Consider the following 14,575-nt stretch of genomic DNA (forward strand, 5'->3'; position numbering starts at 1 on the left):
GTGGCAGCCTTCCGCTAGCGATTTTAAGCCTCGGCTCCACGCACACTCAGAAGAGGGAACGCGGAGATGGCTTCTAGGATCTCTAACCAATGCCTACACTTCTGCTCTCTGGCCTAGCAACTCCGGACCAATGGGTGGAAGGCTATCTTTTGATCCTTTACTGTTCCCTTCCAGCCAATCGGAAACGTTCTTTAAAAGCCCCTACTCCTCTGAGGTGTGCAGGCCAGGGAAGCTGGCTTCACTTCCGGGCCGCAGTCTGGGGCGGCTGCGCCTGTTGCCATAGCGACCATTTTACGTTAACTGGTTTACAAACCTATCCAGGTGGCCCCAGCAACCCTTTCCCTGACTCCCTCTAGGCTTCCTGAAGCCGGAAGGCCTTAGCCAGCTCCCGGAATTTGGCCTAGGGATCTGCGTCGCCCCGTAGGGGCGGGATGGCTACGGAAGAAGAGGACGAGGTGGAATGGGTGGTGGAGAGCATCGCGGGGTTCCTGCGAGGCCCCGACTGGTCCATCCCCATCTTGGACTTTGTGGAGCAGAAATGTGAAGGTAAAAACTAGAGCCCGAACTGACAATGTTATTCTTGACTCTCTCGCACCAGCAGTGTCAGGGAGGCGGTCACCACACATCATTTCATCTTCTCCGTCTCCATCCTGGCCGACCAGATTTGGAGCTAGTTATGTAGGAGGAATTGCATCTACTCCCCCAGATCTGAAAATGCGGACCTAGACGCCCTCCCCAATCTGCTCCACGCCGCGCGTCCGAAAAACATTAGACTTTAATTCTATGTTCGGTTTTTCGCCCCATCCGCACATTTCTGCCCTGGACCCTTGGACTCTTTGGGTGGGCTTCTTTAACAGTTTCCCCAGTTACCTGGGAGGAGAAGTGCCAGTTTTCCTTTGAGTTCCTTCTGATCCCTAACATTTTCCCCTGTGGAATCAGTGTAGGAAATAAAAAATAATTCACCCCGACCTGTTGACGAGCCAAAGGAGGGCATGTGATTACTCCCGCAGTACCAGAGCCCGAGATCTCGCTGGGCTCTATTCTGCTTTTTGAGTTCTTTACTCTCAGCTATACCAAAAAGGGGGTGATAGCGGCATGTGCTTGGGTCCTTTTTTCTTTCTTTCTTTCTTTTTTTTTTTTTTTTTTTTGAGACATACAGACGTCACATAATAGTTCCTTTGAAGGATAGGCACCTCCGGTTTCTGATCAGTTCACACTTATTCACAATTCAATCCTGCCTTCACAGAAAGGGAACCAGAAACTATGTCATGGACAAATGTCCAGATGTTGTCTTGGTTATTTAGCTTGGGCAAGACTTAGAGTAATAACATCCCTCAGTCATTTGAATGTCTTTCTTATAAGGTGTTGATGGTAAGGACTTGATGGTCAGAATCAGTGGGATAGAGGTGGGGACAGTGGGTACAAGCTGCAAGGAAACAAATTTCAGTGAAGGAAATGCTTGATATCCAGGATGCTAAGGCCTGCCTGAAAAGGTAATGAGTTCCCCCAGGCATTAGCAGTGTTTGAATGGATCAGATAATGACTTAATGGAGATGTTAGAAAGGATTCAGCTATTCAATGGTTCATCATCCTGGATAATCCTTTAAGACTTCTTTCAAGAAGATTCCATTAATCTGGTAAAGATGAAATTTTGTTTGACCACTAATTCTTTATTATATTCTCATTGTTATAATCAAAAGTCAAATACTAGTTATTAAGTGTTGTTTTTAAAGGTAATTTTTAAGGACAGTCAAAAACAAAATAACGTACTTGTACTTCTTTTAAGCATTTAAAATGCCATCATGATACTGATGAGGCATGTTGAATTCTGACCTCCTTTAGAAGAAAAAAGAAATTATGTCATCTATTAATTCCATTTACCCCGCTGAGACTAAATGCTGAAATGAAAAAAAAAAAAAGCCCTGTTCATCTTTTTATTCCCAAGTGTCAAAAGTGCACTGAGCACAATGGAGCATCCCTATAATCCCAGAGACTTGGGAGGCTGAGGCAGAAGGATCACAATTCAAGGCCAATTTAGCAAGACCTTGTCTCAAAACACAGGACTGGGTATGTAGCTCAGTGTGTAAAGCTCCCATGGGTTCAATCCCTGATAGATAGATAGATAGACAGACAGACAGACAGAGGCTGCATCTTAGTAATATTATAGCCAATAGTGTAATTTTACAGAGAAGCATATCTTCAGCCTCATAAACACTATAGTGTAGTAATTTGGTTTTAGAATGAACTGAAAACAGCTTATGTAGCAGTTGTATAGAATGTATATGCAGTGTTACAGAGTGGCTGTAGGATAAATAGAAGAAACATGCCAGTGACACTTGAAATAACTGTTTATAATTCACTGACTTGAGCTTAAAATGTGCTATTCTCTACTTTAGATGATTTCAATATTAGTTTGTACAACTTCATGACATCATCATTTACTTCAAATAGTGCGTTTCCTTGAACCAGAAACTAGGGATAGATATGAATAACAAAATCCTGTACTTGAGAAATATATAATGTCATGGAGAAGACAGGTAAATAGAATAAAATACGAAGTGGCAGATGTTATAATAAGGATAGGTACATTGTGTAGTATATTATGGGCTGAGAGGAGAGACCTAACCAAACTAGTACTTCAGAGTGTGTTGCAGATCATAGTAATATGACATGACACTTGGCAATATCTCCCCCTACCTTCTGCCACAGTACTGTATTTTGAGATAGGATCTCAATAAGTTACCCAGGCTGGCTTTGAAATTGTTGTCCTTCAGCCTTAGCCCCTAAGTAGCTGGGATTCCAGGTGTGTGCAACAGCGTCAGGCATTAGAATGGTTGGTAGAGAGGGGACAGGGATGGAGTAAAGGGAAAAAAAAAAAAAAAGGAAAGGCGTGGGTTTTGAAGTGGTATATGTTATGTTTGGAGTGTTACAAGTAGTTGTGTATTGTTAGGAGGACAAGATTTGGATTTTGGAGTGGTGGAAAGTGAGATAAAACTTGGGATCAAATCCTGGAGGGTCTTGGTTTGGCCTTCTAAGGATTTTGCATTTATTCTGTAAGGAAGTGAACAGTTATTGGAAGAGTTTTAACTTGAATATCACAGAAGTTAGTTTTGCCAATTAGGAAGATCATTCTGGGGGAATGAAAAAAAATATTTATTGTTTACAATTCATGAATGTGTCCTGGTTTCTTAATTAGATTATAGATTCTTAATCTAAATTGTTTCACGAATAACACTCAGTAAACATTTGTTTTGGTTTTGTTTTGACTTCATTTATTCATCTGTGGTAATAAAAATGGCCTAGTCACTTTGAACAAATTTTACATTAGCAAAGTTCCAGTACAATAAAATAATTTTGAGACTGTTATAAAAGGGATTTAATGTTTAATAATATTCCATTAGAAGCTTATGAAGAAATTGTTGCCTTATGTTGTGGCAAATTAGTTTTCATCTTAAATATGAAGGAGATTTTGTTTTAATATTTTTTAAATGAGAGAAAACTTGTTTAAATTAATATTATATATTATATGTATTTGTGTATATTACTTAATTTTAATAATATATTTAACATTGTACCTAATATATTATGTCAGCATATATGCTTATTTTTAAAAGTAGTAATTTGATATTTTACTTTTTATTTTTACCAGTATGAGGATTGAATCCAGTGGTGCTGTACTACTGAGTTACACACCCAGCCCTTTTTATTTTTTATTTTGAGGCAAGGTCTCACTAAGTTGCCCAGGCTGGCCTTGAACTTGCAGTCCTCTTATTTTAGCCTCCAGAGTCAGTGGGATTACAGGTGTGCACCACTCAGCCCAGCAGATATTTTTAATTTTTTTAGGTCTTTTTTTTAATGTTTATTTTTTAGTTTTTTAGGTGAACACAATATCTTTATTTTATTTTTATGTGGTGCTGAGGACCGAACCCAGTGCCTCACGCATACCAGGTGAGCACACTACCACTTGAGCCACATCCCAAGCCCCAATTTTTTTAGGTCTTTGAAATCCAGTATATATTTATTTTCATGTGAAAGAATTGGTCAAAATTTGGATCTCATAAAAATTTATAGTTTAGCTAGGTGTGTGGCTGCATATACTTGTAATCTCAGTGGCTTCGGAGCTGAGGCAGCTTCAAAATCAGTCTCAGCACCTTAGCAAGACCCTGTTTCAAAATTTAAAAAATATTTTTTTAAAAGGATGGGGATGTGGCTCAGTGGTTAAGTGCCCCTGCGTTTAATCCCTGGTACAAAAAAAAAAAAAATTACAGTTTAAAAAGTAGATTTACATATCTAAATTGTTTTTAAGAAAAACCATAGGAATTCAAAGCTGAAGAGCTAAATTATCAGAATGACAGTTCCATTTGTAAAGAATGGATTATAAATTTGTATTCGTGAAATGATTTTTTTACACTATATTTTTCTCAAATTTAGTTTTTGATGATGAGGAAGAAAGCAAATTGACTTATACAGAGATTCATCAGGAGTACAAAGAGCTTGTAAGTATTTTTCACTGATTTTAAAAGGTAATTAGAATAATGATGCTTGTAATTTTCTAAATTAAAAAAAAATTGATGTTGTTTCATTAAAATTATTTAATTTCACAAATATTATCTACCCTAACAGTACTATCAGTTGTATTAGACTCAATGGTTTCTCTGAGCATCTCATTTTTATGATTTCATCTCTCTTCCACCCTAGAATCTAAGGACTGGATTTATAATTATAGAGATCTTACATTTGATCTTTATATTTTATCATTTTTGGCTGATGCCTGCAGGGAAATGTTAGTTTTTCACTTAGTTATGGTTGTCTTATGATTTTTAATAATGACTGTTGAGTAGCAGAAAAGTTCTGCTACATTGAATTTTATAATTCTGACTTTTATTATTTCTAGTAAAGGAAATATGATTTTATGTGATTCTCTGAAAAAAATTAGCTTTTGTTATATTTTGGTGAAATGACAATATTATTTCAATATAATATTACATAGATTAACGCAAAAGCATTTGAATTATACTTTTTTAAATTGAATACTTAATAGGTATACTGTCATTTAAAATTTTTCTATATAAAAGTTAAACTTTCCCTTCTTAGGTTGAAAAGCTGTTAGAAAGTTACCTCAAAGAAATTGGAATTAATGAAGATCAATTTCAAGAAGCATGTACTTCTCCTCTTGCCAAGACTCGAACATCACAGGTTTTTGCTTTTGTGTTATTCTGTTACCTTGCAATTGTAACAAAAATTCCCAGGGTTTCCTCTTAAATTTAGTATGTTTGATTGCAAAAGTATAATATTTTAGACATTGTAAGAGGTGAAAAAGATAATTCATTACATAGGGGTTGTCTTTTAGAACAACCTTAAAAAATAATAATTTGAGGCATTAATGAGCTGATATAATTAAAAATGAACTTTCCAAAATCAACTGTAATAAGATTGCAGGGTTTATCCAAATTACTGTTTTATTTATATAGATCTCTGATAATTCTGCAGTTGCCCTTTTAGTACATCCATAGTTAATAGTTACTGGGGCTTTTTTGTTTTGGAATTATTTCTGTTGTCTCAGTTCTGTAGTGCTGGGCTGAAGTAGGTATTATGTGTAATTTTAACATTTATTGAGGACTTGTGCTAGTTGATGTTTTAGACACTTAGTCATCTTGATCCCTCTTAAGAAACTGGTAATTTAACTTTCATCTATATGTGAGAAAACTAAAGCACAGATATATTAAGTACCAGTCCAAAGTCCATAGCTATTAAAGTAGTGGAGCCAGTATAACAACACAGGCCATTCAACTGAGAGCCATTGCCCAGAGGTTGAAATAGAGACATGTTGCTACTATCCAGGTAGACTTTTGAAAAACTTAGTTTGGTTTGTCATCCTCTTAGTGAATTTAAAAATTTCTTAGCAAGATGATAGTGAGGATTGTCTATGATGTGACTCCAAATTATATTTTCAGCCTTGATCTCTTGTTCTCTTCTCCAATACATAATGTACTATTGTCATTTCAATCCACTCACTCTTACAAACATCTGTGTACCCAGCTTTGCTCATGCTGTTTCTTCACCTAAGATGTATGGCCCTACAACCAACGCACTCGTTAGGGCCTGGCTGAAATGCTACTACTTATGGAAGTGTAGTATGTTGCTTCCTTAATCATTAGAGGGTAGAACTCATTCTATCTCACGGGGCACTTTTATATTTTGGATATTTTTGAATTATAGTTTTCTACTAGTCCATTTGCCCTATTAGATTGTAAATCCTTTGAGCTGTTTATGGTATCTTTGCATTTCTAGTTACTAGCTTAGAGATGAGAGCTTAATTTGTAGTAGGTTGTTTACAATAAATATTTGTTAAATAACCTTATTATTATGTCCTTGAAGAGATTGTTTTGATTATTTAATCTGGCATTTACTGGTACACTTCTCTTTTTTACAGTTTCTTCTCATTTAATGATCATCTCTAATTCTAGAGGTAGAAAATCTTTAACATAACATTTTAAAGAAAGTGTGTACACACTAATGTAAACAAATATTATAACAGTTAATAATTCTATAAAGCAAAAGTTGTTTTACAGTTTACCTATATATATTATATATTACACATATATATTATATACCATGATTTTAGTTTATAAACAATAACAGACATTTTTTCTTTTTATTTATTTTCTTCTTTTTAATGGAATAGGAAGAATTTGATTAAAAATTACAGATGATCCTCAACTTATGATGGGTTTATGTCCTGATAAATCCATCATAAGTCAAAAAGCATTTAATGCACCTAACCTACTGAACATCATAATTTAACAACATAGTACACTATAGAGTATCACTTGTTTCCCTTTGTGATCATGTGTTTGTCTGGAAGCTCACTGCTGTTGCCCATCACCAAGAGCGATTATCATACTGCACATTGCTAGCCCATGATAAGATCAAAATTCAGAATTCAAAGCATGGTTCTACTTAATGTATATTGATTTTGCACTATTGTAAAGTGGAAAAACTTAAGTTGGCAACAGTCTATAACTATCTTTTGTTTGTATTATCAAGATAACTAAGTTATTTGTGAATGTAGATGTTCAGAATTCAGATATTGTGTTCAGATCAAAATCAACACAGTTTTCTATTTCATTCTACCGTATACCTTTTAATTTGCTTAGAATTGATAGTACAGTTTTGTTATATACAACAAAGCAGGCCTTTTGAGATGGTTGGACCTACCTGCTTATGAGTCCTTAATCTTTCATTTACTATGTGTAAGATTTTGGCAAAAGCTCTTGTACAGTTTACCTTCTTAACCCTTTTTTTTTTTTATATATACTTTTTTAGTTGTAGATGGACACAATGTCTTTGTTTTATTTATTTATTTTTTTATGTGGTGTTGAGGATTAAACCCAGTGCCTCACACATGCGAGGCAAGTGCTCAATCACTGAGCTAAAATGCCAGCCCTCTTAACTTTTTTGATTCTTAGTTTTTGCATCTGTTAAATAGGGATAGTATATACTTTGAAATGTTTTTTTTTTTTTTTTAATTTAAGAGATAACATACATAAAGCATTTAGCACAATGTCTGGTGTATATCAGGTGGTCTATAAATAAATGGAAGCACTTCTTAATTAAAGATAGCTATTTTGGTGCTTGATTAGGGTCATGCGTTCAATCCCCATGTGGACTAGTTAGATTTATTCTCTACTAGAGTAAATTCTTAGTTACCAGACACTTAGTAGTTACATTTAATCAGTATAAGGATGTCACTGTTACTGAAAAAACACCTTGAAGCACTTTATTTACTGCTTTGAAGCAACCTAATCTTTATACATGAAAATCAAAATGTTGATTCCAATATTGGGGTGTCTAAGAGGGAATTAAAGAAACAAATTGCTTGCCCTGGATAATTTAGGAGGTAATTTTTGGTTTGTTTTGGTTAGGTAATTTGGTTTTGATTTTCTATACAGGCTGCCAGTTTTCACGAATTTGTACAACTAAAGCAAACTTGGAAAATTCTTTTCATTTCATTAGTTCTAAACCACTGGTTCTGGCATATTCTTTGTGGATTAAAGCTAGAAAAAGTGGCAAGGAATGCATCAGATGAAGCAGTGTAATGACAAAAAGGTTCAGGGGCAGTGGTTCCTGTCTGCAATCCCAGGGACTTGGGAGGCTGAGGTAGGAGGATTGCAAGTTCAAGGGTAGCCTTAGTGACTTAGTGATGCCCTAAGCAATTTACTGAGACCATGTCTCAAATAAAAAATAAAAACTGGGGATATAGCTCAATGGCAAAACATCCCTGGGTTAAATCCCCAGTACAAAAAAACAAAACAAAACAAAACAAAAAACACAACAACCAACTTTTTTTTAAAAAAAATGTTTTTTAATTGTAGATGGACACAATACCTTTATTTTATTTATGTATTTTTATGAGGTGTTGAGGATCGAACCCAGTACCTCATACGTGTAAGGCAAGCGCTCTGTCACTGAGCCACAATCCCAGACCATAACCAACTTTTTAACAGCATGTTTTTCTGTTATACACATGTGATTTCTTAAAAAAAAAAAAAGTTCATGAATTAAAATATCTTATACCAATTCAGAAAAATATGACAATATAATAAATAGTGAGATATTTATCATTTCAGTTGCCTATAGTTGAACGTCAGGATTTTGTAGTATTTTGCAACTGAAGTGGATAAAAACAACATCCGCTTGTGAGGATAAAACTTATCATTAATTTCAATGTATGACAAAATTCAGGGATTTCTAGAAGGGTTTTTTGTTGTTTTGTTTTGTTTACTTGATTTGCATTGACCTTTATAAGATAGAAATTAATACTTGCAGAAACATTTCTCTTATAATAATTGGCACTGTTAAGAAGATTACATCTGTGGTGTTACTATTGAATCTTTTTTAGTATTAGGGATTGAACCCCTGGGTGCTTAACCACTGAGCCACATCTCCAGCCCTTTTTTATATTTCATTTGTTGCTTAGGGCCTTGCTAAGTTTCTGAGCCTAGCTTTGAACTTGCAATCCTCCTGCCTCAGCCTCCTGATCTGCATGTGATTTCTGTGATTACAGGCATGCGCCATTGCTCCCAGTTTACTATTGAATTTCTAAAAGTACACATAGGATAATAGAAAATATTTTGTGTGAGTCCTAGTAAGATTTTAAAGAAGCTAGGAATATTTATTTTTTAGAGAAATTATAGGCTTATAAAAATGAAGCAGATAGTTTCCCTTATTAAAATATTACATTAGTATTGTATATTTGTTATAACTGATGAACCAGTATTGATACATTAACCCTTCCGGTACTTGTAAGGGCTTTGCCAAATATAGAATGCCATGTAGCCACTATTACAGTGTTGTAGAAAATAGTTTCACAGCACTAAAAATCTCCTCTATGTTCCATATATTCATTCCTCCTGGCTTGTTTCAGTTCCCAAACAATGTTTGGTGTTTTTGTTTTCTCAGTAATTTTACCCTCTCCAGGATGTCATGTAATTGGGAACATAGTATATATCCTTTCAGACTGATTTCTTTTACTAAGCAATATGCATTTAACTGTTCCTCCATATTTTGTGGCTTCATAATTTTATCACCAAGTATTATTACATTATATGGATGTACCAGTTTGTTTTTCCTTTTATTGAAGGGTATCCTGGTTATTTCCATTTTTTTTTTGGCAATTTTTAAATCTTTTTAAGATTTTTGTGTGGACATTATGATTTTAATTTGTTTGGCTAACCACCTGTGAGTGGATTGCTAGGTCATCTGATAAGACAAAGCTTAGCTTTTTAAGAAACTTTTAAGCTGTCTTCTAAAGTGTCTTTACCATTTTATATTTCTGTCACCAGTAATGGACCGTTTCTGTTTTTCCACATCTGTGTCAATACTTGGTATTTTTGGATTATAAACGTCCTAATAGGTGTGTAATGCTATCTTGTTTTCTTTTGCCCATTTTTCAGTTGAATTGTTTGTTTTCTAATTGTTAAGTTTTAAGAATTCTTTGTATTTTTAGGTACAAATCCTGTTATAATGCTTTTCAAAGTAGTTTGCAAAATTTTCTTTTGGGGTTTTCTTTTCATTCTCTTAAACAGTGTCTTTCACAGTAGAAATTTTTAATTTTAATTAAGTCTGATTTACCAGTTTTTTCTTTCATGGAGTTTGCTTTTGATGTTGTATCTAAGAAGTCGTCACCAAATCTAATTATCTAGATTTTCTTCTATGTTACCTTTTAAAGCTTTAGTTTTGTGTTTTTATATTTAAGTCTGTGGTTAGTTTTGTGATAACTTCTGGTGTAAGGCCAATGTTTAGGGTTTTTTTTTTTTTTTTTTTAGGATGCTCATTTTGAGTTGTTCCAGCATCATTTGTTGAGAAGACTATCCTTTCTCTATTGAATTGCCTTTGTTTCTTTGTCAAAAATCAGTTGAGTGTGTTTTTGTAGGTATAATTTCAGGACCTATTCTGATTTCATTGATCTGTTTATCTACTACAACACCAATATACCACCATAGTGATTATTATAACTTAATAATAAATTTTGATGTTGGGTAGTGTTAGTTCCTTGACTTTGTTCTTTATCTGTGTTGTGTGATTATTCTGGGTCTTTACCTTTTCATGTATCTTTTAGAATAAGTTTTAATATCCACAAAGCAGTTTGCTGGGATTTCTGTTGGGGTTGTGTGAATCTACAAATTAAGCTGGGAAGATATGTTAACAGTTTTGAGTCTCCCTATTTATGAATATGGAATATCTTTCTATTTCTTTGGATCTTTAATTTCTTTCATTAGAGTTTTATTACTCCTTATACAGATCTGATACATACTTTGTTAGACTTATTCCTACGTTAAGTACTTCTTTTTTATCTTTTTATCTTTTGTGTTTTTAATTTCAAATTCCAATTGCTCATTGCTGGTACATAGGAGAGCAGTTAACTTTTATATGGTAAAATATATCCTGGTTTTAATTACTTACATGTTCCAGAAGTTTAAAATTTTTTTCTTTTTGTATTTTTCTAAAGACAAGTCATGTTATCTGTGAACAAAAACAGTTTTCTTTCTTCCTTCTTAATTTTTTATAACTTTATTTATTTTTTCATCTAGTGCTGAGGATCGAACCCAGTGCCTCACACATATAAGGCAAGTTCTCTGCCACGGAGCCACAACCTCAGCCCTCTTCTTTCTTAATTAATAACTTTTTATTAACTCTTCATGTTTTATTTTATTAACTAGAACTTCCAGCACAGAGTTGAATGGGAATGGTGAAAGAGATCATTCTTGCCTTATTTCTGATCTAGTGGGAAAACATCTAGTTTCTTACCATTAAGTTTAATGTTAGCTGTATGTTTTTAAACAGATGTTCTTTACTGGGTGAGGAATTTTTTAGTCCTCATTTGCTGAGGGTTTTTAATCTTGAATGGTTGTTGGGTTTTGTTAGATTCCTTTTCCATATCTGTTATTATGATCAGATGATATTTCTTCTCTGCTCTGTTGATATTTGTTATATTTAGTGATTTTCAGATGCTGATCCATCCTTGCATACCTGGAATAAATCCCACCTGGTTGTGGTTTATAATTCTTCTTATACCTTGTTGTTTTTAGTTTGCTAAATTTTGTTGAATATCTTTATATCTTTGTTCGTGAGAGAGATTGATGTGTAGTTTTCTTTTAATGTCTGTCTGGTTTTGGCATTAGGGTAATACTGGCATCATATAATGAATTAATTAGTATTCTCTCTGCTTCCATTTTCTGGATGATATTGTAGAGAATTGGTATAATTTCTTCCTTAAATGTTTGGTAGAATTCACCAGTGAACCCATTTTGGTTTGGTATTTTCTATTATATAGGGTTATAAGTTATTGGTTCAACTTCATTATCAAGGCATAGGCTGTTCAAATGATCTATTTCTTCTTTTGTGTTTTGGCAGATTGTATCTTTTAAAGAATTTCATATAATCAAATTTATGGGCATAATTACTCATGGTATTTCTTTGTCATCCTTTCAATGTTCTTAGGATCAGTAGTGATAACACTTTTTTCATTTTTGAGATTAGTAGTTTGTGCTTTTGCTCTTTTTCCCCTTAATCTAGCTAGAGGTTTAATAATTTTAACCAGCATCAAAAGGTCCAGAGCAATTACTTTTATCTTCATTCTTCAGTTTATAAAATGTTTTCTCATTTTATTTAATCTCAATACCTAGTTAGAAAGTTGTTCTGTATTTCTTTTATTCTAAGAAGCAAATTTTTTAAAAAATTAGAATTCTATAGTTATATATAGTAGTTGGGTTCATCTTGATAAACTCATATATGCATTGAGTTCTATTTCAGTTTATGATCCTCCCCCATTTTCCTTCCTCTGTTCATCTAGATTTTCTTTTGTTCATCTATTTATTTTTATTTGATTGGTTCTTTCTACCTATACATAAAGGTGAAGTTCTCTGTGATATATTTATATATGCACATACATGATTTTTTAAAGAAATCATTCTGCATGAGGCAATTTTTATCACAATATCTTTAAAGTAGGAATACATTTTATAATTGATGGTATTATAGTTTAATTGGTAGTGTTTTTTTCTTAGTGGCATATAAAACAGTGGTTTATCTTACTAATCTATAGTATTAGGTTCAGTGAAATACTGTATAGATACTGTTGTTAATATATTGATTTTACAGAAAAGAGACTGAAGCTCTGAGAATTTAAATGATATGTTGAAAGCCACAGGACTGGTGCATAGTCAAACTGAAAGCAGGCTTTTGCTATCAAGGATTCTTTTCTTTTCCTAATGTATGGACTCTTTTCCTTTCCTATTGTATCAGTGGTTCTCAAACTTTAATGTTGTAAGAATTATCTGAGAAGATGTGTGGGCACCCATCCTCCAGAGATTTAGGTGAATTGTATCTATGGCAGGGCTCAGGAATATGCATTTTATTAATCCCTCTTTCTTGCATTTATTAAGAGGAATCAAGAATAACATTTTGAGGAACCCTGTATTATAAGTTCCAGAGAAGTTATTTAGTGGCATAATCCTATAAATTGGACCCTGGTAGACTTCAGTAAGCAATCACAGAGACTGCCCACGTTGTTTTGAGTACTGAACTCTGGGCAGCAGCTTTCAAACACAGCTGAAGCTTGTTTGTCAGGTCCTGCTTTGGGGCTTTCTGGACTGTATCTGTAAACTTGGTGGAAAAGAAACATTTCCTCTTTTCTCTCTATAGTTGATCCCATGTACTTGTCACATAGAACTGCTTTTTCACTTTATCTTTGTTTTGTTCTCCTGCACAAATCTAGGATGTAAGCTGGTTGATGGGGGAAGGGCTCCTTCCTCTTTCAAATAGATCTTTTTGATGAGGCTTTTGTTGAGGTGTTCTCTGTGACAATATTGCTAATGCCTACCTAGTAAATCACACATCCTTTGTTGCCTCAGCATGATTTTGTATGGTCAGCTTTTCAAGTAATATCATGTAAAGCTGGAAAGAATTCTAAATAAGATCTGTTTTTAGGCATTTATATTTTATTCTACTTTTTATTAATTAGTTTGGAAATTGATTTGCTCTTAATAATATAATATTCTCAATAGTTAAGGGAAGTATTAAGTGTGCACCCTAATATTAGACACCTTTTTTAAATTTCTTGTACTTCTCAGTTGATTTTACATTGTAATTTCTAACTCTGCTTCTTTTTAATAACTTTCTACATATAAGACAACTACAACAGCATTCACACATTAATTGTTCATTACACTTACTTTCCAGATTCCATTTATTGACGTTCAACTTGGTACTTTTTATTGATTAAGGGATAATTTTTGTAGTTACTGAATCATTATTAAGCAATAAAATTTAAGTGACAGGAATATAAATTAAATAGATGTTATTTTGGTAGAAAAACAAACCTAAATACTGAAGAGGTAACTTCAGAAAGGTAAGCCAGATTCTTGTGTTGTTTTTTTCAGAGTCATTGAGTACTGGCTCATTTGGAAAATGTATCATGGTTAACTTTAGCTTAAGCATGGGGATTTGGAGAGTTATCCTCTTGAGAACTGTATCTTAAAGGATTTTAAAATAAAATCTTAGAATTGTCCATTTGAGTCATCTAACTATAAATGATACAGCACTCATGAATTAATGTGCTTTTTGCAGTGAAAATTATTTGAATGTGTGGGAAATAGTTTTAAAAAATTTAACCTCTAGATTTCTTTTCACAGGCCATTTTGCAACCTGTGTTGGCAGCAGAAGATTTTACTATCTTTAAAGCAATGATGGTCCAGAAAAACATTGAAATGCAGTTGCAAGCCATTCGAATAATTCAAGAGAGAAATGGTAAAATGTTGAAGTTAGAAATCTAAGTGCTAATGCTTTTTTTTAAAAAAAATTCTAATATGATCTTAAGTGAGGCTGCTTTTTATACATTTATTTCAAGTTTGAAAGTCTTTAGCTGATGTAAGAGACTTAAGAGTGTAGCTGGGTATGGTGGTGCATGCCTGTAATCCCAGTGGCTGGGGAGGTTGAGGCAGGAGGATTTCGAGTTCAATAACGGGGGAAGGGCTCTTTCCTCTTTCAAATAGATCTTTTTGATGAAGCTTTT

At 33.8% G+C, this 14,575-nt stretch overlaps 1 protein-coding gene across 3 annotated transcripts in view; it reads left to right on the forward strand.

Annotated features, from left to right (window-relative positions):
* Window positions 1–225: 225 nt before the first annotated feature.
* Cfap36 (cilia and flagella associated protein 36) overlaps window positions 226–14,575 on the forward strand; it is a 31,249-nt gene continuing 16,899 nt past the window's right edge. For 2 of the 3 annotated variants that reach the window (XM_071601590.1, XM_071601589.1), the window contains exons 1-4: window positions 226–546; window positions 4,432–4,496; window positions 5,095–5,196; window positions 14,196–14,310. In XM_071601590.1, the coding sequence (XP_071457691.1) occupies window positions 432–546; window positions 4,432–4,496; window positions 5,095–5,196; window positions 14,196–14,310 (397 nt within the window). In that variant the 5' untranslated portion in view covers window positions 226–431. The remainder of the gene's footprint in view (window positions 547–4,431; window positions 4,497–5,094; window positions 5,197–14,195; window positions 14,311–14,575) is intronic. The other variant, XM_027934310.2, reaches the window with a different exon arrangement.

The sequence above is a fragment of the Marmota flaviventris genome, chromosome 14 (assembly GCF_047511675.1).
Source record: "Marmota flaviventris isolate mMarFla1 chromosome 14, mMarFla1.hap1, whole genome shotgun sequence".
In the NCBI taxonomy this organism is placed as follows: Eukaryota; Metazoa; Chordata; class Mammalia; order Rodentia; family Sciuridae; genus Marmota; species Marmota flaviventris.